The 22,141-nt window shown below is 33.3% G+C and overlaps 2 protein-coding genes across 3 annotated transcripts; one reads left to right on the top strand and one right to left on the bottom strand.

Annotated features, from left to right (window-relative positions):
- Positions 1–2,545: 2,545 nt before the first annotated feature.
- On the bottom strand, positions 2,546–4,059 carry LOC122580613. 2 transcript variants are annotated; one of them, XM_043752879.1, is made up of 2 exons: positions 3,952–4,059; positions 2,546–3,239 (listed from the first exon to the last, which is right to left on the bottom strand). In XM_043752879.1, the coding sequence occupies exons 1-2, from the start codon at positions 3,968–3,970 to the stop codon at positions 2,794–2,796; spliced, it is 465 nt and encodes a 154-aa protein (XP_043608814.1). In that variant the 5' UTR covers positions 3,971–4,059; the 3' UTR covers positions 2,546–2,793. The 2 variants fall into 2 exon arrangements, with proteins under 2 accessions (XP_043608814.1, XP_043608813.1); XM_043752878.1 differs by lacking the exon at positions 3,952–4,059 and adding an exon at positions 3,467–3,528.
- Positions 4,060–17,421: 13,362 nt separating this feature from the next.
- LOC122579232 (formin-like protein 5) lies at positions 17,422–21,591 on the top strand. The gene is made up of 7 exons (XM_043751353.1): positions 17,422–17,635; positions 18,250–18,301; positions 18,371–18,706; positions 18,784–19,567; positions 19,618–19,844; positions 20,026–20,261; positions 20,605–21,591. Exons 1-7 carry the CDS (start codon positions 17,504–17,506, stop codon positions 21,442–21,444), a joined length of 2,607 nt encoding a protein of 868 aa, XP_043607288.1. The 5' UTR covers positions 17,422–17,503; the 3' UTR covers positions 21,445–21,591.
- The last annotated feature ends 550 nt before the right edge of the window (positions 21,592–22,141 follow it).

Raw genomic sequence — 22,141 nt, 5'->3', positions numbered from 1 at the left:
TATTAAATCATTATACATTTAGTTCATAATAGCTTATAATTTTGAGATATATAAGGTTCTACGTGTTATACTTTGTAAATTGTAGTACAATAATCACAGTTAAAATGTAAATATACTTGTGATCCTATACTTAACATTCAAGTATATGTATTTGATCATAATGCAGGACATAACACGAATAGGTCTATTTTCAATCACCTGTCATATGATAATTAGATAGCAATTAGGATTGTTTTTAATATTCTTTGATAACAATTAGAACTCTTGATTTGATCAGTGACAATTATAACTTTAAAAAACAAAATATATAAATATTGTCGTTTTAAAAAAAAACATGTTGATGATTAAAAATAAATATCTATATATATATATATATATATATATATATATATATATATATATACATATATAAATACTTCTCAAGTTGATGGTTAAAAATATATATAAGTTGAATTTTCAGGGCTCAAAAGTATAAATTATTGATGGAAAACAAAAAAAGTGTAAATTAATAAGACTTTTTTTCTACATATTAATATAAATATTAATATAATAATATATTTGGATAATGATTATTAGGATTTTTAATTTATAGTTAATCTAAATGATGACATAAGCGAGAATCAATTTGATAAATTAAGATTAAGATTAAGATTATCATTAACACCTATAAACAATTATGTATACTTTTCTAAAAATAAAGTATTTTGTATACAACGCTTTATTTTACCGTGAATTAACATTTACCTTAAGAACTTGAGTTATTTTTCAAAATTTTCTTTAAAAGGAGATTTCGTATAACATATGTCCTAAGAGCCTAAGAGGTGTAAATAATGCATCAAATATCCTTTTTGAAAAATGAAAAATATATTCAATAGCTACTAATTAAAAGTCAAGATTTAATGATAAGTTTTAAATCTTGACTTTTAATTTTCATCGAAAGGTCAAGATTTTCTCAACTTAACTGTCTAAGTTGGGATAATATAGGGAATCATTTCCCACTAATTAATCACTTTGCCAAAAGACAATACTTAGAAGCTGGAGGGAGGGACGGAGCGCTTAGCCACATAAATTTTATGCGGTTATTAAGATTCCGGTTGGGTTTAATGTGTGGCCAGCTCGGTCGACCTGATCATACGTGTTTGGTTTGCAAGTCACCATAAAGCCAAACTTGCACATAATACCAAACTTGCAGTTATTACCATTTATTACTTCAACAAGAAGCTTAAATAAAATTAGTTATTAAGCAAGAAGATACACCAATGCACTTGCCAAGCTATGTTACTTTAGTTTTCATTCTCAATCTCAATTTAAACTATGTATCATATCATCATTATATATGTAAATTGTCTAATGTAGTTATTTTGTTTTTGAAACGACAAACTATTTTACTTTCTATTACAAATGCCTATTTTTATATATATCGTTCACCATCCTCCTATATATAATAATCTTCAAGTCTTGTATAAAGAGTCTCGACCTTAGCTCAGATTCTTTCAGGAACCAGCCCATGGAAATATAAAACATATAGTTTTAAGATACACGAGGGATCTCTTTGCTAGTCTATCACCTCTTTCTCTTAGTTTCGCATACTGTTGATATTTCATGATTAACTAAACTTTTAGGAGGTCGAACGATTGCTTTTATAAATTTTAATGTCCTTTAACACAATTCCAAGCATACTATCCTTCCTTTTAATGATTACTGTATTAGCTATGTTTTTCGTTTACAAAATATAACCAGAAATTGCTGAAGACATGATTCAGAGGTTAGCCGAAGCATCTTTCACCAAAAAAAAAAAAAAAACCCATCCAAATGAAAGAAACAAGTTGTGATAATCTTCTTTTAAACCAAAAGCAGAATAAGTAACAATTTAGTAGATTAACAAGATCTATATCAATTGACAGCAAGTAGCTAGGCTTTCAGACTTGCATCACATCTGTACTGAAATTAATTCTAATGAACGCTTACACGATAGACCCTATATATATGCACTCTTTGCTCAAGATATATATAGCAACAAGATAAACTTACAATAGCTTTAATGGTGAAAATACTTCCACTCAATACATTAGCTACGTATAATTAACAAGTACTTTTCTTTTTTGGTATTCAAAACCATAGCAATAGCGTTTTGAAACTACTACCTAGACAAGAGTCAAGTATCATAGAACAATATAATACAAGTATCATCAACTTACTTCCCTACCCAGCTCCCTTAAGAGGTTAGCATGATAATCATATGGACTATGAGATTGAAAATTACCAGAAATTTAACTGATTGTATGGTTAATTGATTATAAACAATACGGAGTAATTGAATGACCCAAACTAAATATCTTATCGTAACACTCTAAATGCTTATAGCAAATATGAATCAGGCTTTGGCCATTTAAACAAATAACTTGCCGTATCAAAACATAATACCAACCCCTTTGAAAGTGTAAGGGGACGAGTTGGTATATAAATTCGGGTTCCCCTGCAAATTACCCACATTACCCGATTCTAGTTACCACTTTGGGTCTCTTATTTTGGGCCGGTATTTTGGCAAGCATACACAGGGTTGAATGCATAATATATATAGTTCAACCATAATACATAGAACGTCATGAATTCATGACTAGATAGAGTCATAAACTGTTAATAAGTTCATGGTAAAACCAAAAGTTACTGACCTACTGCAAATAAACTGACCTCATGGACAAACAGCAAAATTTGCAATTAAGAGTAGATACTCCTAAATTATTGAAACCAAGAGGGCTCCCATCATCAGTTTAACCACCGTAACCATGTCCATCAACCTTGATTTATACCAGCTGTCATCTCATGTCCATTCTCAGTGCCCTGATTATCACCTCTTCCCATAGCATCCTGAGGTCGGTTATAAGGTGCCTGTACCTCTGTCCTTGCCGCCCTCTGCAACAAACCCTCCCACATCGGCTGATAGCGCTCATAGCAGTACCAAAACACCCAAACGAAACCCTCCACGCCCTGGTTATAATCTCTCCCCATAGCATCCTTAGGTGGGTTATAAGGTCCCACATCCGTCCTTGCCTCCCGCTGCAAAAGCTCCTCCCACATCGCCTGAAAGCGCTCATAGCAGTCCCAAAACACCCTAGCAGTCTGCTCCAAACCCTGCCGATTATCAACTCCCCTCATCATGGCTACCAGAGGTGCCACCTCCTCCCACATCAGCTCTTCCTCTTGTTGGTTTGAAGTTGAATCGTCGAAGATTCCTGTACCTGTGAAAGTATTAGACCAGAAAATGAATCAATAAAACAAGCATTCCATTTATTTTTCGTCCTAAAAAAACAAATTCTAAAAGTTTTTAATTAATGATGATCAATGATGAGATGAGATCATCAACATTGACGGCTCAAGTTGTTTAATGGCCTAAAGCAAACATGTAAAGAAGGGGTCTTTTAGCTTAAATTACATAGGCCTTAAATAGAAGTTATTCCTATTTTACCTACACATAATTCGTGTTCTGTTTTCATATGTGGCATGTTAACCATATTATCAAATCGACTTGTTAATTCAATCATTAGATCACTGAGTGGGACCAAAACCTAACTTTAGTGACTTGTTTAGAAACATAAGAAGGAACCCTGTCTCTATATTTACTAGTAAAATACAATGTATGTATATACTTAAATATTGTCTCTGGGAGATTTACTCAAATTCCTATCCCTAGTCCATACCAGCGTAAAACTTAACAGGTGACAAATTTGAAAAATTCACGAAATGCATATCCAAAAGGGGCCAATATTTACAAGAAATTTTTTAAAAAAAATTCATGGTAAAATTTCAATTTCGAGAGGGGCATTTGCCCCCTTTTAGTACCACCTCTGCCCTAGTAAGAATGTATAATCAGGATTAAAGAAGACTATATGATGTATAGTGTACAATTAATTGAAATAAATAGTAAATAACATATATAGTAAATAAATTAACCTTGATTACTGTTACACATGTTATGGATTAAATGAAGAACGGATTCAAGGATAACTATACGAATGATTGCTCCCAAACACTTTGTTTGCCTTTTTTTTTTTTTTTTTCCGTTTGTTCCGTTCGAACAAATTATAGGATTTTGATTCTCTCGACCAACAATCTAAATTACATTAATACCCGATCGGTGACCGGGTTATCAAATATACTTAAAAGCCTTTCACCAAAAATAAAGTGTATTACAAAATCAAGCATTATATTAAAATAAAGTCTTAAATTCGTACATTATTTTACATAACATATATAGAGTCATTTTGATATATATTAAGATTGTCAATACTCGATCTTAGTCGAACTTTGACTTGAAGCCGACCTAGAAAATTAGGTTAGTGATGTGCAAAATCTAGCTTTAAATTTATAAACACGATTTACCGAAAATACTGACTACTACACACTCACAGGCAGTGTACCTGATCGCATGCAGTATAGTTAAAACTGGTAAGCCGAGATCGTTCGCAAGGACTTAAATTAGCAATTGTAAACATTCAATGATTCAAGTAAGATATGGGGGGTTTTTGTGGCCGAATTGCCACGTTGCGAGTAGTTAGTTTGAAAAGTTAGTAATCCCAAAGGATTAATCGAAAGAGAAGTTTGTAGTTGAAAACAATAATTTAAAAGTCACCTATCTTGATTTCGCTCAACAGAATGTTAGGATTGCACATTTGATGATGTTCAAATTCAATTTAGCGATTAAATGACCGAGACTCAAATTTATCGCCAACCCCGTACCCGTCAAGTTAACAACTTATTTGACTCTCTTGTATAAACTAGTTTCATTATTAAGACCGGTACCCCGAGACGCCTTTTTATAACTTCCCTAGTTAAACAATGGTCTTGGTCATTTCAGATAACAATTTTGCCTATCGATTGTACCCAACCGTCAACCCGTTAATTCTTATCAAATATTGATTACCCTCTACCGTACCCGTCATAGAACCAATTCCTTCTAACCAAACAATCAAAATAACTTATACCCAAATCCTAGTCGTCACTAAGCAATGAATACAAATTATCCGCAATCAATAATTGAATAACAAAGAATTAATAGATTAAGTTCACGACAAAATGTTAAATCAAATCACTTGAATTAATAAATATTGTGCAATCCCTACATAATGTCTCACTCCATCAAGATGGATGAAAGGGCGATTAGCCACTCATATTGAAATACGAATAACAAATCAAAATGAAGGAATTCATTGTTACCGAATGATGATAAATGAAAACTATGAACGAAATAAATCCAATCGAAATCTTGATCTTCAAAGGTAGAAAAACTGATGAAAAGTCTTCTTTTTGATCCTTAAAAACGGCTGGAAAAATGGAATAGGGTTTTGGAATGAAAAACAAGCTATTTATATGTTTCCCAAAAAAACTTGTGCAGAATCGACCTTAAGCTGCTGCGCAGCTCCCTTTGACCGCAGTTGACTTCTTGACTTTTATTGACTTTGCTGGAAACCCACTAGATGAGCTGTTGCGCAGCTTAGTAAGCTGCTGCGCAGCTTCGGGCCACTGTTTTACAGCTGCTGCGCAGCTTGTCTTGATTCCAGGTTTGACTTTCTTTAACTTTCACCAAACTTCATCCAAACGACCCGGAAATCATCCGTAAGCACTTATTTCACTCCAGGAGTGTCGTTTTCTTAAGAAATACGCTCAAGTATCTGCTACTAACCTGAAACACTAACAAATACCATAAACGCAACAAATGTATACGAAACGACTCATAAAACATGCTAACTTAACTATATAAAACGTGGGAAATAGGTATAAAATACGACATATCAGTTAGGATTGAGAAATTTCGACCCGGTAACCTGCCTACTTGATTTTTTTGGGTCGGGATGAGGTTGACCTTTTGGGTTAATAAGTCAACTTGTCAACTCACACAAACATTTAAATTTATATAATGTTTTTTAATAGGTTGACTCACCAACTTATTTGATCCGACAACCCGCAACCCGTTTGATTTGAAAGCAACTTGTCAACATACCAAGCCAAATGACCTAAGATCAGTCCACCAACCCATTTAGCGTGCCAACCTACCTACTTACGAACCTATATATGTGACCTAAAAATCAACCCACTAAACCCATTGCCAACCCGATTTATTTTGGAGTGGTGGTTGAGTTTGTATTGACGGATAGACATATTTTGGTTTGATATATATTAAGGTTGTCAATACTCGACCTTACCCGATATTTGACTTGAATTCGACCTCGGACAACTGGGTTAGGGTTGTAAAATTTTGACCCAGTACCCCGCCAACTTGTTCTTTTGGGTCAGGTTCGGGTTAAACATTTGGATTAATAGGTCAACCCATCAACCCAAAAATATTTTTATTTTATTTAAAAAAAATTAAAAGGTCGATCCATCAATTCTTTTGATCCGACAATCCACAACCCATTTTAGTTAAAGCAATATATTAATAATTAGTTAGAGCAATAACAACATGAATAAAATATTAATAATTAGTTTTATTATAACTACTACCGATCGATTTGATCACTGGCCCAAAACCGAACTCATTTGACCTGTCAATCCGTTAAATCACTTTACACAAACAAAACTTATTTGATTTGTCAATCCACCTGGCCCTAAACCACTCATTTTTACCATGAGCTAAAATCTCACAACTTGGAAGAATTAACAGAAAACATACTTAACTCAAAACCGACCTATTTAATTTGTCATCCCCAACTCATTTATTAATCAAGACTTGTGGGTCAATCTGTATCAGGCCCGAGTGAAAATGTTAAATTGTCACCTCTATCCAGGTTAATTTGAAACTTTTATACCAATTAGCAAAAAAATCAAAATAAGCATGTCATTTTAGATATTGAAATAAGTATTTAGTAGCCATAATTTAATCTACTCAAACCATTATGAAAATCATGTAACAACTTTTACACATATTTTTTAATAATATTATATTATTAATATTTTTTTTAAAGGTACTTAGTTTTATATAAGATAATCATTTAATATATATAATCTATTAGTTTATATGTTTACAAACATTTTGGTCAAAATGTGTATAAACACTTCGGTGTTTTTTTAAAAATATATCTTAAACCAATATATGTTTAAAAACATTGATAAAAATATGGGAAATAATGATACATTTGAAACATTGAGCACCATCACTAATGTCGAAGGTTTGACTTCAAACTATGTTTATTTTTTGAAGTGTATTGCTATAAATAAAACCTAGCCATTTATGTAAACAACTATGTTTATGATATATATAGTAATTTTGATTTTCAATGGCCAGGATTATGTCTATTACTTATTGCCTAGATCAAAAGTATAAATTATTTTTTTTTCTTAGCTCTACCAATAATATCTATATATCTATTAAAAGAGTAGTTAAACAAGTCTTCTAAAGCATTCTTCAAACTAAAAGTCATCCAAAAAAATTGTCACGTAGGATTTATCCCATGTGGCATCTCCATATTTTTTTAACAATATTTTATAGCCTATTTTATATTTATAGAAAGTTTTAGATTAAAAAAAGAAAAAATCTTCCATTAAAATGATCAAATCTTATGTATATATAATCACAATTACAGCTTTATAATTCAATATTAAATATTATATTAATGCTACAAACTAATATGTGGAGTTTTAATGATTTTTTTACGAATTTTTGTAAGGACTTAGGTTGAGTGTATGTGATTATAAGATATGTTCATGAATAAGTTTGAAAAGAAACGATTCATATCATATTATTGATAATTTTAATTATGTGATTAAATTTTAATACATGTTTATCTTTAATCTTATAGCTACAAAATAAATAACATTAGTCAAAACTTTTATTTGTTTATTTTAGAACGATAGTCAAAACTTTATTAAATGATTGTTTTAAATAGCCGCACATTGTGCGGGTAAAAAACCTAATATATATATATATATATATATATATATATATATATACATATATAATTATTTATCTTATCTTTGTTTTCGTGTATTTCAGCCTACAAAATTGTTTAGGTTATATGGAGAATGGTGGTGGTTGATTTGTGTTATTGACACAGATATGGAGAAATTTGTTGTAATAATAAAATAAATAAATAAATAGATATATAGTGAAGGAGTATTAACACTGATATATATATAGTACAGTAACTAGATTTTAGACCCGTGTTCAATACTGGACACGAGACTTACGACATTATTAAAAATAGATATTAATATATGTAATTCATAAAAACTTATAAGTTCAAAGTTGAAGATATATGTAGATATTATGTGTTTAATTCAAATGTCAAGAATGTTAAGTTAATAGAAAGAAAACTAATGTAAAAAAAATAATATTGGAAGCATATACCTTCATTCGGCAGTTGAAAGACTTTTTTATAGTCGAAATTTATTGTAATGTCTTTTCTCTTCTCATCTTTGTCACATATTAACACCTTAAATCCCCTTCTCGACTTAACTCGAGATACTGTAATGTACAATTATTCTTGTGTGAAAGCTGGACTTTGTAGATAGAAATCAATTTTAATAACATTGTAAAATAATTATTTTAGTTATTTGTTTTTTTGTTAATTAAATAAAATTATGTAAAAAATTAAATGGTGACATCATCGAGAGTCAATTTGATAAAACTGAGCGATATAATTGGTTAATAAGTCATAAGTTTAACTATCTCTATTAATATTAAAATATTACCATTAGTCAATTACTATTAAGATCTTGATATATTTACATTAAATTTAATTTATTATATATATATATGATAGAACATATTATTGGATATATATTAGTTATTATTTTATTAGATAAATATTAGCTATTATTCTATTGGATATATATTAGATATTATTATTTATTTATTATATCGAAATTATTGGGTAATAATTGTAAATTTGTGATGGAAAATAAAAAAGTGTAAATTAAAGTCAAAATTGAAAACAAAAGTCAACATTAAGAAATCGAGAGCTATGATTGGTCGATAAGTTATTAGAGCAACTGTGTTTTAGTATAATAAAATATATGTACGTGAGATCGGAACTCAGAAGAGAAAGTGGCGATTGGGGATTGAGTTGGAAAGTGTAATATAAGGTATATGAGTGTATCAGCCCAAAAGAACTTGGCCCAAGCCCAGTGCTGGTTTAGTATTTGACTAATGACTATATGACTAAGTCTATAAGTCTATAACCGATACAAAGGATGCTATAACCGATACAAACAGAACAAGGTATGTCACTCGTAATGATATCTCTTTCTATGGCGACTGCACACATCTTTTTTGCGAAAAGAAAACAGCTTATTATTATCAGGTACTTACTAATTTTGGATGTCCAATCTAACATCCAGCCATTGAGTTTCTCTTAAGGTTATGGTTAAAAAAAAATTTGGACCAACAAAGAATTAGCCTAGTGGTAAGGCAGACACTTAATGACCTTAAGGTTTCAGGTTCAATCTTCGTTGGGGACAAAAAATAATTCCTTTAAGGTACCCGTTACCAATGAAGCCTAGACCCATATGTGAAGTTTAAATACGCGGGTTCGATCCTTTAGGGTGCCCAGATCATGTGGGAATTAGAATTGAGGTATTTTACCGGCATCATATAGTTCATACGGGCATAGCCGGCCTTGGCTATGGGCAGTGTGGGCTTAAGCCCAGAGCAACATATAGATTGGGAATTTGGGGGCAACAAGGTTTCAACCCAACTTATTATATACTTTGTACTAGGCTCATTATTAGTCCATTTGCTTATTATCTCTACTCCCTAATAAAGCAATTCCCCCCCTATTAAATATTTCTGTCTTTAAATACCTTATTTGTCCTTGGACTTTTTTTTTTTCCTTTACGTAACTACCCAAAATCCTTATTAAAGCAGACCGCCTTCCCCACTATTGCCGCCGCATTGCGCGGGTACCATACTCGTTAACCCATCAAATGAGAAATATCAGGATTTTAACTTTTATCTTAAACAAATGTAGCACTGAGATTTCAAACTTCATTTAATTACCCGATTGTTTCTTCTCCTTTCCATAGTTTGATCAGAATTCAAAAACTTCACCATTAATAATAAAAGTCCTCATTCTTTGTTTGTAACTTGGTTAGCCATATAATTTATATTATATATATATATATAGATTCTTTTCATAATGAAATCAATGTTATTTATGAAATATCATGAGTCAAAAGTGATTCATTAGGTTAGCAATTTTTAAGTATTGAAAGTAGGTTTTAATAATAATGTATATTATGACAAAATAACTGAAGATTTTACATCAAAAAAGCATGTAAACATCACTTTAGGCGATTTGTATGTTGTAATTTCAATTCAAAGTTTAATCTCTTGAATTGTAAATTACAACTTTTTATTTTTTTATAAATAAAATCGAACATGAGTCGTCTAGCTAGCTTGGTTAGTTTCCAAACCCATAAAAAAATTTGTGTTGTATTAGGACATTAGCATATCTTCTACCCTCGAGCCCTGACCATCCGAATCCTCATGACCGGCCCTGCATACGGAGTGGATCGATGGGTATCCAATTATGGTATCGGGGCTAAGATTCACCCCAATTACCTTTTTTTAAAAAAAAAATGGACTTCAAAGAAGACCAAGATCACATTCGACTTTTTGGCAAACTCCCACATAACAACCTTCACATGAGGGAACAGTTATATAATATATATATATATATATACTAATTTGCAATGTCGGCCATGTGATAGGGTGCTATTGTAGCTAATAGTACCACTCTCTATGCAATTGGTACAACTTTGTATTGCACAACCAAAAATAACTAACGGGCCTTAATGGTCGTTAGGTGTTGCTTGGTTAACTAACGGTAGTTACAAAAGGGTATTTAACGAAGTTTGTTTTCAAGTTTAAGTTTTTTAACTTTTGCCACTAAAGTTTTGTTTTAATTACTTTTTGCCACATAACTTTTGGTTTTTAATCATTTTCCATCAAAAGTTTATTTCTTTCTTATTTTTACCAAATAGCTTTTACTTTTCAAACTTTCACTATGGAGTTTTTTTTTTATTTTACATTTCTCTTTTTACTTTTTGTCACATAACTTTTGTTATTTAAAATTTCATCAGATTAACTTTGTTTTCAACTTTAAGTTTCTTAACTTTTATACTTTTTTCACATAACTTTGTTTTTTAAGTCTTACTCAAAAAATTTTCTTTTATTTGTTTTTTACCACCTAACTTTTGATTTTTAAATTTTGTTACCGGTGTTTCATTTTCTTTATTTTTGACCACAACTTCTACTTTCTTAACTTTTGCCACAAAAATTTTGTTTTCGGCTTAATGTTTTTTTAACTTTTGCCACAAGAGTTTTGTTTTTCTTCTGAAGCAATGCCTGAGTAAAAATACTTGTTAGGTGAACTATAATCGACAACTTATGTACCTTAGAACTTACCCTTATTGGGTATGCCAAATTGCCAATCACGGATAACGACCAACAACCATTGCTTATATAAATCAACCAAGCGTTGAAACCTTTACAATGGTTTACAACTACAACATTGCAAAAATTTGATACAACCCTTGACCATATGGTACTTAGACATCATCATTATATCAAGTTGCATTACAAACGGTAAGAAATGACAATGTGGGCGAGTTGAATCAACGAGCATTAATCTACGGATTACTAGCACCACAAATATACTTGGTCACCAATCGTCTACTTGAAAAGAACTTCACTTCAATCCAACTTCAGTTAGTTTTGCCTTCACCTCTCAAATCCAGGTAAGCTAATTGAACACATAAATATAAATATACACATATATAAGTTTTACAAAATTCGACAATAAGCATATATTGACACAAGTTCCATGACAACGCAACATGTGGCTTGAACTCATGTCACCCGATCAATTGCAACCACTACGGAACCATATTCAAAAAATCAAATGCACTAAAAAGAGTTCGGACCGATAAAGCCAACTCTTGTCGTCATCCATAAAATCAACTCAGATGACATGATTTAACGATGATCAAGGTCATCCATAGATTAAGTCCATATCTTCTCAAACAATTGACTACAAGGGATTGAACATAGGAATGGAAATGGGTCGGGTTCGGGGCGGGTAATCTCAAACCCGAGCCCGAAATTGATAAGGAATATGTGACCCGACCCGATATCCATCGGAGACCCCATCGGAGATAAAACTATCCCCAATACCCGAAACTTGACCCGATAGCGATAACTAACTTTCAAGAATATTTACCAAAACTCGTATGATTTTGGTATAATAAAACTAATCGTTTATGAGTATATAAATATAGATATTAATATCGGGTCGGGGTAGCCATGCCCAATCCCTGGCCCGAATGGGTTTGGGTATCGAGTATTTTCATCGGATTTTCCCATCAGGTCGGGTTTTTTACCATCCCTAATTGAACAAACTATGCAAATTGTTGTAGTCACTTCCCCGAGGAATCATGTATATATACTTGTATACACCTCAAAGTCGACTATAAGCTATTGATGTGTATATGTTTTAAAAATATATTTGTATTTAAAATTTATAAGGCACAAGGAATATGTCTTAATTGATACGCACTAACAAGCAGAGAATCCGTTCATTTGTAGCATAGTTAGTCAATAAGTTTAGGATCATTCCCAAGGACACTTGTAATACCTAAATCTAGTAATGTGTGTAATTCTAAAGCGGTTCTAGCAAAATACCTTGGCTAGTCTAGTGTTTAAAATGCGAGAACATTAATATTCAAATTTTACTTGTTTGAAAATCAGATCACATGCATAACGATAATCTATTCACTATATTTTTAATGTTGAACTGTTAGAAGACTTTTTCACAATTTAAATCTTAGTTATATTCACTTAGTCAAATTAGTAATGATCTTAGTTATATTCAATCTGCCATATAATAAAATTCTTATTATATTATCTTATTAAGCATTAGTTAGTTCAAGCCTGTGTTTATGATTTACCTATATGTATACTCAAATCTTAAGTCAATCACTTCGTGTTAATTATCTTAAGTGGTCAAGATCTCGTCTCCATATCACTAGCACTCCTCAAACATAATAAGCGTCATTTTCATCTAGTTTTAATTATACTAGTTTTGGATTCGTTCGCTAAAGTAGATTCACATTTTACAATAATCATAGACCATCAATAGTTTCCATCTATAGTTTATAAAATTCTAGTGAGTTTATTTTCCATCTACAGTTTATAAAATTCTAGTGAGTTTATAGACTGATTAAGTTAAAAACAAACCAATAAATCATAGATATAAAATTAATAATAATATGAAAAACTAGACACTCGTGGAATATCAATAAACATAAACACAATCCAAAAGATATCACATAAAAGAAGTAAAAAGATAGTCTACATGATCACATCATCCAAACAAGTATTAACATACTAGCCAAAAACAATTAAAGAAATAGCAAAGTTTGTAAAGTAAAAAGACATTGTTTACCAACTTAAAAAATAAAAAATAAAAAAAAATCCTAGGCTGAAGATATGTAGATCAAGAGGTGTTTGGAAGTCCAAAATCCACTTAAAAGCTCTTGATTTTCGACCTAAAAGGTAGGATATTCATCTGGTAGGTTAATTGTGCTATCTCTGTTAAGTGAGGGTTTATTTTTTAATTTATAAGGCAAATGTCGGTTCAGCCACTGAACCACCACCCTCATGAGCGGTGCTCGTGGGTATTTTGTGCATGAGGAGCGACGCTCCTTTGGCGTGTAGGTCTGATTCTCACGTTTTGCATATGTTTCTTCGCCTTATGTCTTGTCAAGTCTTGTGCCACCTTAAAGATTTCCTTAAGATGAAGATGAAAAGATTCAAACTAGAATCTCTCTATTCGGGGAGACACCCAAAGTTCCGATCTCGATTCTTTGCACCTTCTTTGAGCTTGAACCCACCTGTGTTCCAGCCTCTAAAAAACCCCTTTGAACCTGTTTCTTTCTTCTTCGTGTTTGGCCTAGCTTTTTTTGCAAGGCTTTTAGCTTATTTACTTTTTTTTGAAGAATAAAAGTTGTTTTAGTGTTTGGTTTAGCTTATGACCTTATAGCTTTTGAGCTTATAAAAGCCATTTCATACAAGCCATTGTAACATTAGTTCTCAAACAAAAGCTAATGGCTTTTTTATAAGGATGTTTTAAAAGACCCGTCTATCCTTCATATATCTTTTTTGTCTGCCCTCTCTGTGTTTCTTCTTTTCCCTCTCAAAAGGTATTTTCTTTTCTTTCTACACAGCAAACTCAAATTCATGTTTCTTCTTATCCTTTAAACAACAAAAAACAAGTACGATCTTTTCATAATATCGATATAGTAATTCAATTTCTCTTTTGACTTAAACAACAACAAACAAATCTTAAAAAAGTGATTCTGTATGATTGCATATATCGATCTTTTCACTCAACAAACAAATTATTTATTATTATTATTATTATTATTATTATTATTATTATTATTATTATTATTATTATTATTAACAATGGGGGAATCCAAGCTGGGTTTCCAACATGTTTGTTATTAGCCGCGTGTTTACTTTTGCTATGGAACTGCATGTTAATTAGCTGCTAGTTTCCATTTGTTCTTTTTGTTCACTTTGTGTCTGCTCATTTCCTTAACTCATGAATATGTCAGTTATGCGATACTAATATATAAGCAATGTCTTTTTTGGTCATTATATATATAACAATCATAAAGTGAACTACTACAGTAACGGCTCCACTGGCTCATTTGGCTTCTAACTGGCTTAGTTGGGTATGTTGAAATGACATTTTTGTCCCTTTATCTTCCAACCGACTTTTCTCCCTTCTTTGATCTCTTCTCGCTCTCTTCAACTCTATTATCTTCTTTTTCTTTCATCCCCTACACCCCAATTTTTCATGAGCCACCTCCTCAAATAACACTGTTGTTGACATCCCCAAGAACAACAAGCATGTACCTTTTTTAATTTCCGCTTGAACAATCGTCAACATCATGATAATTTCCGCTTGAACAATCGTCAACATCATGATAGTGCTACTGTAGCAACTCGCTTCTGTTCAACTTAAACCGCCACTGTAGAAACTCGGTAATGTACAAAGAAATATGCATAAAGTACAACAACATTATACATACTTTTAACATATATACCGTTTTCATTACCATCTCCGACGAACACCTGCGACATCCACCGGAACAACCTCTGCATGAGGAACAAAGGTCGTCGGCATCAACTAAAAATGCATTATCAATCCGTGATGCTTTTTCACACTACTTTTTTTTAGACTTATGACGGTGGCGGCTGCAAAATGACGGCGGTGCCGGTAAAAATAATATCCCCACAATCGGATGCATTGCTAATAAAAAACAATAATACAATAACAGAATAAACATCGCCAATCTGGTTTACCGTCGAAAAAATCCAAAACGGTATACCACCTTCTTCTTTTTTTGGGCTAGATAGCAAAAAAGAGATTGACATAATGATATAATGATTTTGTTGCAAAAGTAGGGATGATATAATTGTTTGTGAGGAGAGAAGGAGAGGTTTCTAAACAAATAAACTATAAAATGAGAGTACAGTGCACTGAGAATATAAAATGAGATTTTGTAAATTGCTACTCATTTGATCAGGTAGGTGATAGGTGTTAGATGTGTGGTGTCAAAGTGTGATCCACCGTTTAAAACCAACACGTGTTTCCCCATATTAAATAAAAATTATTAACTTTCAAATTTTGCTTCAAATATAAGTTTCGAATCCTGCCAATTTTTTAGATAGAAAATACTTTGGATATACATATATTTTGGTGTACATGAAAAAATAACCCACAGTATTTGGGTGGAGCTGGTTTTGGTTTATTTGAACTTTTAATTATTATGATTTAAAATGTGGTCATTACTCACACTACCAACAACTTAAACGTGTTTTGTAAAGACCTTGACATAACTCATGAGTTGAGGCTTTATTACTTTGTTTACTCATTTTATTAATTAAAAAAAAAATTATTATGCACGATAATACCCTTTACATACCATAAAGAGAGAAATTAAGTACGATTCATAAAACAAAACGTTTATTCAGTAACGTGCATGATGTTATGTTTTTTAACAATTCACAAGTCCGTCCATCTAATCGTTAATATGCAATATTTGTTTCGACATTTTGGTTTTTTAGATATGTGCTATGCTTTTGTAATATACGTGTCATTGTGTATGTATCACCAACCTAGAAAACACTGGTTATTACATCCTGGGGCAACGCCTGGGGCATAACAACTAGTTTTGTCAACATAAGCTAACTTGAAAAAAGCTAGGCCAAACACTCTAAAATGGCTTATTAGGTTATATAACATAAGTTAATCCAAACAGGAAAAAAAAAGCTTATAAGCTTATGAAATAAAAGCATAAGCAGAAAAGCATAAGCCAATATTGAAAAGCTAGGCCAAACATCCCCTAGAATAACACTACACTATGTGTGTTTATCTAGTACAAATTAACTCCTATTTCGATTAGAGATTTGTAACTAGATGTAAAAACAAAATAAGGCCCAAAGTGGGCTGTTGCTTTTAGGGTGAGAGAGAGACAGCCGAGAGGTCAGAGAGATAGAGTGAATAGAGTTTTTTTTTTTTGTGTGTGTGTGTGTGTTGTAGTTTCATTGAGTGTATATTTATGTAAGGTCCATACTTGTCTTTTGCCTAGGGAAAAGACTATATACAAAATGTCATGATGATTGATGACATTATATTTTCTTTGTTAGCCAACAAAAGATGCACCAAAATTACACTCAATGTCTACCTTTTATTTTGTATTCACTTACAATATGTATCTATTCATATACATATAAAAGATAAACATTTTATGTATAGTAAATTACTATTTAAACACTAAACTAATTGATTAAACCAACACATCACATAAATAATTAATTTAGACCATTAACAAAATGTCTAATTAGTTAATCTCTCTCCGAAAATACATAAAAGGATTATCATCGGCCTTTGTGTGTGACCGAATAGGATAATGGACTTTATATGTTATTCATGTCATGGGCATATCTTTGAATTATAATGTACCGCAGTCAAACCTTTAGCCACCACACACGTCGCCGCCATTGTGGTATCGCTACAACCATCACCGCTACTACTGGGTTTTATTTAATAGGGAGTAATTCATTTATCTTAAAACTATATAATCCATATAATTAATTAATTAGAAACATAAGTTGGTAAATATGAATTGGCTCCAAAAGCGCATGAACGATAGCAAATTACATAACGACGTTGGGAGAACACAATCGGCCTGAAATATTATCATCATCCATCGCGTTTGTTGTCCATTCAAAATGCACTACAGTTTGTAATTAAATGTATATATATAGCTACATATATAAATTAAGGATTTGGTCCATGATTATCGGTGGCAGGGTCTAAGACATGAATGATTTAAGAAAACCTTATTTAAATAGTTGAGGAGGAGGGTTGGCGATGGTGAATGCCATTAGGCTAAATTTATTGTTTGATGACGATGAAGAAATGATTGCAATTAAATGGGCGCCAAAATAGGGCTGATTTGGATAATGACAGTTTTTATTATCATATTACTTCACCCAAACCACCCTTTGGCTAAAGATTCTGACAAAATCATCGATTTGGATGAAGAAACAATGGACGATGACACGGTAACTTCTCCTCTCCTATTTGGGTTATAAGTTTATCATTCCCGAAAGCTTGAAGTTAATAAGCTCAATAAGCCAGAAGATTAAGCTAACCCCTTTATGCAATGTGAGCTTAATTTGTGTGGAATAGTAATCAATGCCTTAATAAGATTCACCGATTACCAGCAATGTAATTATGTGTGCACAATGGCAGAGCCAGGATTTTAGTTTATGGTAGGATAAAACACAAAATAGTATTTTGGATGGGCCAAAATATACTTATACGAGAAAATAAGGCTAAAATACAACACTGTTAGTTTTTCTTATTAGAGTGAGCCAACTTACCCTCCACATGGCTCCGCCGCTGTGTGTGCATAGACTTGCTTGTTTGTGTTGAGTTTTGCTTTACTTACATGAGAAAAGAACTTATTACTCATATATACTTCTTCATTACTGTTATATACGATATAGATTTGTTCATTTACTGGTTTCAAGAATCAATGTAAGCAATCTGCTCAGGTTCAATGTGACTCTAAGGCACTTGTTGATGTAATGTTTTTGAAGGGTACACACTAATATTATTATGAATACAATTAGTTTCTCAAATGAGACTTGAAACGGCAACCTTTTGGTTGCAGGCCGAACTACTATGGGTGAATTGCAGGGCTGAGTTGGTATATTCGATTGAAGGTTTTCAAGATCTTGAGAATCATGGCAGCGGTAGTAAAAACCTCATCGGAAAAGAAAGAATATTGAGAGCTATAAATGTCCAGGATCCTCGAGTGAAGAAAACGATACTAGATTGCTTGAGAGATAAAAGAATTGTTTTATCCAAATCCAGAAAATATAAACTTACTAAAAATTGGTATATAGGGTATTTAGCGTCTTTTTTACACAAGACGAATGATGTTCATGGAAGACGCAGGTTGGCTGAAGGAGGTGTTAGCCAAGGAACAATAATTGTTGCAGTAGTTGTTACTGCAGTCTCTACGCTTTCTCTTGCTGGCCTTCTTTTTTATTGTTATATTAGGAATTACGGTGTTGCTGCCTTTCAAAATGACGAAAATCTAAGCATGGGCAAGAATTCTACTAGTGGTACACAAACCATATGCTGTTATCATTAGACTGTTTCCAATTTGTTTTTCTGATACGAGACAGGGCTAAAATTTTAGGTGGTTCAAAAAATTCATCAAGCTCTAAGGACAAAGATGGGAATACCGAGAATCAATCAAATTCAATGGATGCAAGAGTCTCTGTTGATTCAGGTCTTGTTGGAAATCTGCACATGAAGACAAATCTGAATCCTACTGTGCACCCTCCTGCTGAAAGAGTAACGTCGTCTTTGAGACATACTCTGAAGCCTAGAGCAATAAGGGCAGAATCATCTTTGCGCCCTACTGGAAAGGCGGAATCTTCTCTAAGGCCTTCTGCTGGAAAGACAGACTCTCCTGTTGGAGGAACAGATTCGTCTCCAAGGCCTTCTCCTGGAGCGGTGGAATCATCTCCACGGCTGCAACCCGTCACTGGAGTTTCTCATGTTTCCTCTCCTACGACCATTGTCCCTTCTCCTTCCACTGCTCCTATAGCTCCCTCTCATGTTACTGCTCCTCTAGCTCCCTCTCCGGCCACTGACACGGCACCCGGACCTCCTGCCAATCCCCCAATTCAAGAAGATCCGCCAACTGGTGGAGAACCACCTCCATCGCCACCTGTTGCAGCGGCACCTCCACCACCACCACCCTCTATCACAGCACCTCCTCCACCACCCAAACTTGAGGGGAATGCAGGGGGTCCCCCACCACCTCCACGCAGATTGGGTGCCAGCATTAGACCTCCTCGTCGTATTGATCAAGCTGATGCTTCTAAAGCTAAGTTAAAGCCATTCTTCTGGGATAAGGTTATGGCTAAACCTGATCAACAAATGGTTTGGGATAAGATTAAGTCTGGTTCATTTCAGTATGTTGTTTTCCCTTGCTGCTTTGATGTTGATATGTAGTTTTACATAGCATAATGTGTCTCTTCGTCGTTAGGTTCAATGAAGAAATGATTGAGAGTTTATTTGGATATCAAGGGCCTGATAAAACCAAAGACCCGGACACGAAGAATGCTCCTGCAAAAGAATCTACAGCGCAGTTCGTTCAAATCATTGATCCAAAAAAGGCACAAAATTTGTCTATTCTTTTGAAAGCACTGAATGTGACAACTGATGAAGTTGCTGCTGCACTTATAGAAGGTAATTCTTCCCCTCTTTCTGGTATTCCTTATCAATTAACAGATGTAATTGAGCAAATCCTAAGCCTGAGTCCAACCTATGACGTGAATTGTATTTGGTTTTAGTTTTGTTGGATAAAACTTTCATCTTTATAAGATTTGAAACATCTGAAGGCATTGCTAATCTTTATGAGCTGAATTAGGAAATGAGCTTCCAATAGAAATAGTTCAAACTTTGCTAAAAATGGCACCAACTAGCGAAGAAGAACTGAAGCTGAGGCTATATTGTGGGGATCTTAGTCGCCTTGGACCAGCAGAACGATTTTTAAAAGCTTTGGTTGAAATCCCGTATGCATTTAGAAGGCTAGAATCTTTGCTATTCATGTGCACACTTCAAGATGAAGAATCAAATATCAGAGAATCCTTCGAAATTTTAGAGGTTAAACTATGAATCTCTGCTCTTTAATGTAATTGGTGGTGGAAATTCAGCCCAGGTCTTAATAAATGGGTCAGTTTGGGTTAAGGTGTATCCCTAATTTGTTCAAATGGGTAAAGTTGAAGTTAAGTAGCATGCATTGTCATATAAAATGGACAAAAAAGTGTTTACGCGTCAGTTAACCAGGCCCACAATATATATAACTTGTTTCAACCCAAACTTGTTTTAACTCATTACTTAACCACCCGACCCACCCATTTTGCCACAATTATAGCAGTATGAGAATATGAGATATAAGGTTTGATTTTACTGGCTTATTATGTGTTACTTTCACAAAACTCCATAGGCTGCTTGTGTAGAACTTAAAAAAAGCCGCTTGTTCCTCAAACTCTTGGAAGCTGTTCTAAAAACTGGGAATCGTATGAATGTTGGAACTTTCCGTGGCAGTGCAACAGCTGTTAAACTTGACACGCTCTTAAAACTCTCAGATGTCAAAGGAGTTGATGGAAAAACAACTCTTCTACACTTTGTCGTTCAGGAGATCATGCGGGGTGAAGGTATAAAAGCAAGCCAGCGTGCCAAAGATGGCAGTAGCATCTGCAGCGTCAGTGCTGAAGACCTTTTTCCTGAACCTTCTCCTGAAAAATCAGATGAGCATTATTGCAAACTTGGGCTTGAAGTGGTATTAGGTTTGAGTAATGAGCTTGAAAATGTCACGAAAGCATCAATAATTGATTTTGATGGGTTGAGCAGTTCAATTTCAAAACTTGGTAATGGACTCGTGAAAGCACGAGAATCTTTAAATACGGATAGGAAGAATTTAGAAGAAAATTCAAAAGATGCAGAAGCTGATGAGTTTTGGCTTATTTTGTCGGATTTTGTTGAAAATGCTGAGAAGGATATCTCGTGGATGTTTGAGGAAGAAAAGAGAATAATTGCTCTTGTGAAAAGTACAGCAGATTACTTTCATGGAAAGGCTGTGAAGGATGAAGGGTTGAGATTATTCTCGGTGGTACGTGATTTTTTGATCATATTGGAAAAGGTATGTAAAGAGATTCAGGCTGCTCCAATAAAGCCACCAAAGAAAAAAGATGACACGTTGTCAGGGACACAAGATAATGATGACGATAACCAATTTATGAGTGGAGATCCTTCGCAGCCCCAGTCACCAAGCCCTTTCTTCTAATCTAGAGCCTTCATTCTTGTTCTAGCGACCATGTTAAATAGTCCACAGGCTTTTTCGTCATACAAACCAGGTATACACTTGACATTTGCCTTAGTTGACAGATTTAATCCATTGTTCTTGCATAAAACCAAAAGAACCTTATAAAAAAGGGAAACCATGAAAAAACAATAAGTTCTAAAACATAAACTATCATAGTGTCAGGTGCAATATTTCTTTGTTTTCATTATAATTCTTCAAATACTGCTAACTAATTGTGGCATGACAGGCAGATTGGGTAACGGGTCCATTCAACAGAGCCTCATTAGCTAAAGGATATTAACCAGTCAATCTGACAAATCACCCAACATTTTTGTATTAAGAACATAAGTGATACTTTGTTAACGAGTATAAACTCAGTCTTAATCCTTGAATAAAAACAAAATGAGAGGTTATATTCATTAATCCTTAAACAATGGCTCTTATACTAACCGTAACAAATTATGGGGTTCTTTGTTAGGTTACAAAGAATTTGTTAACAGCAATTTAATCCTGCAATGGATTCCTCAACAATTGATGATAAAACATGAAAAGGCAGAAACAGCACTGTTTCTAGAGAACATGGGGCTTTTCATGTAGACCTTCCAATTTGTCCGCACCATGGATAGCCAGATTGTTTGATTTCTTACCAGCTTCTGAGTTCTAACATAGCAAGTCAATC

This window comes from Erigeron canadensis, chromosome 8 (genome assembly GCF_010389155.1).
Source record: "Erigeron canadensis isolate Cc75 chromosome 8, C_canadensis_v1, whole genome shotgun sequence".
NCBI lineage: Eukaryota > Viridiplantae > Streptophyta > Magnoliopsida > Asterales > Asteraceae > Erigeron > Erigeron canadensis.
The sequence above is the reverse complement of the archived record's forward strand: the minus strand, read 5'-3'. Positions and strand labels throughout refer to the sequence as shown.

Coding starts and splice junctions, on each gene's coding strand:
- LOC122580613 (XM_043752878.1), bottom strand. CDS start 3,512: ATGGTTAACATGCCACATATGAAAACAGAACACGAATTATGTGTAG. Junction 3,240..3,466: donor AGAACACGAATTATGTGTAG/GTAAAATAGGAA, acceptor ATACTTTCACAG/GTACAGGAATCTTCGACGAT.
- LOC122579232 (XM_043751353.1), top strand. CDS start 17,504: ATGGGCGCCAAAATAGGGCTGATTTGGATAATGACAGTTTTTATTATC. Junction 17,636..18,249: donor AAACAATGGACGATGACACG/GTAACTTCTCCT, acceptor TTTTGGTTGCAG/GCCGAACTACTATGGGTGAA. Junction 20,262..20,604: donor AATCCTTCGAAATTTTAGAG/GTTAAACTATGA, acceptor AAAACTCCATAG/GCTGCTTGTGTAGAACTTAA.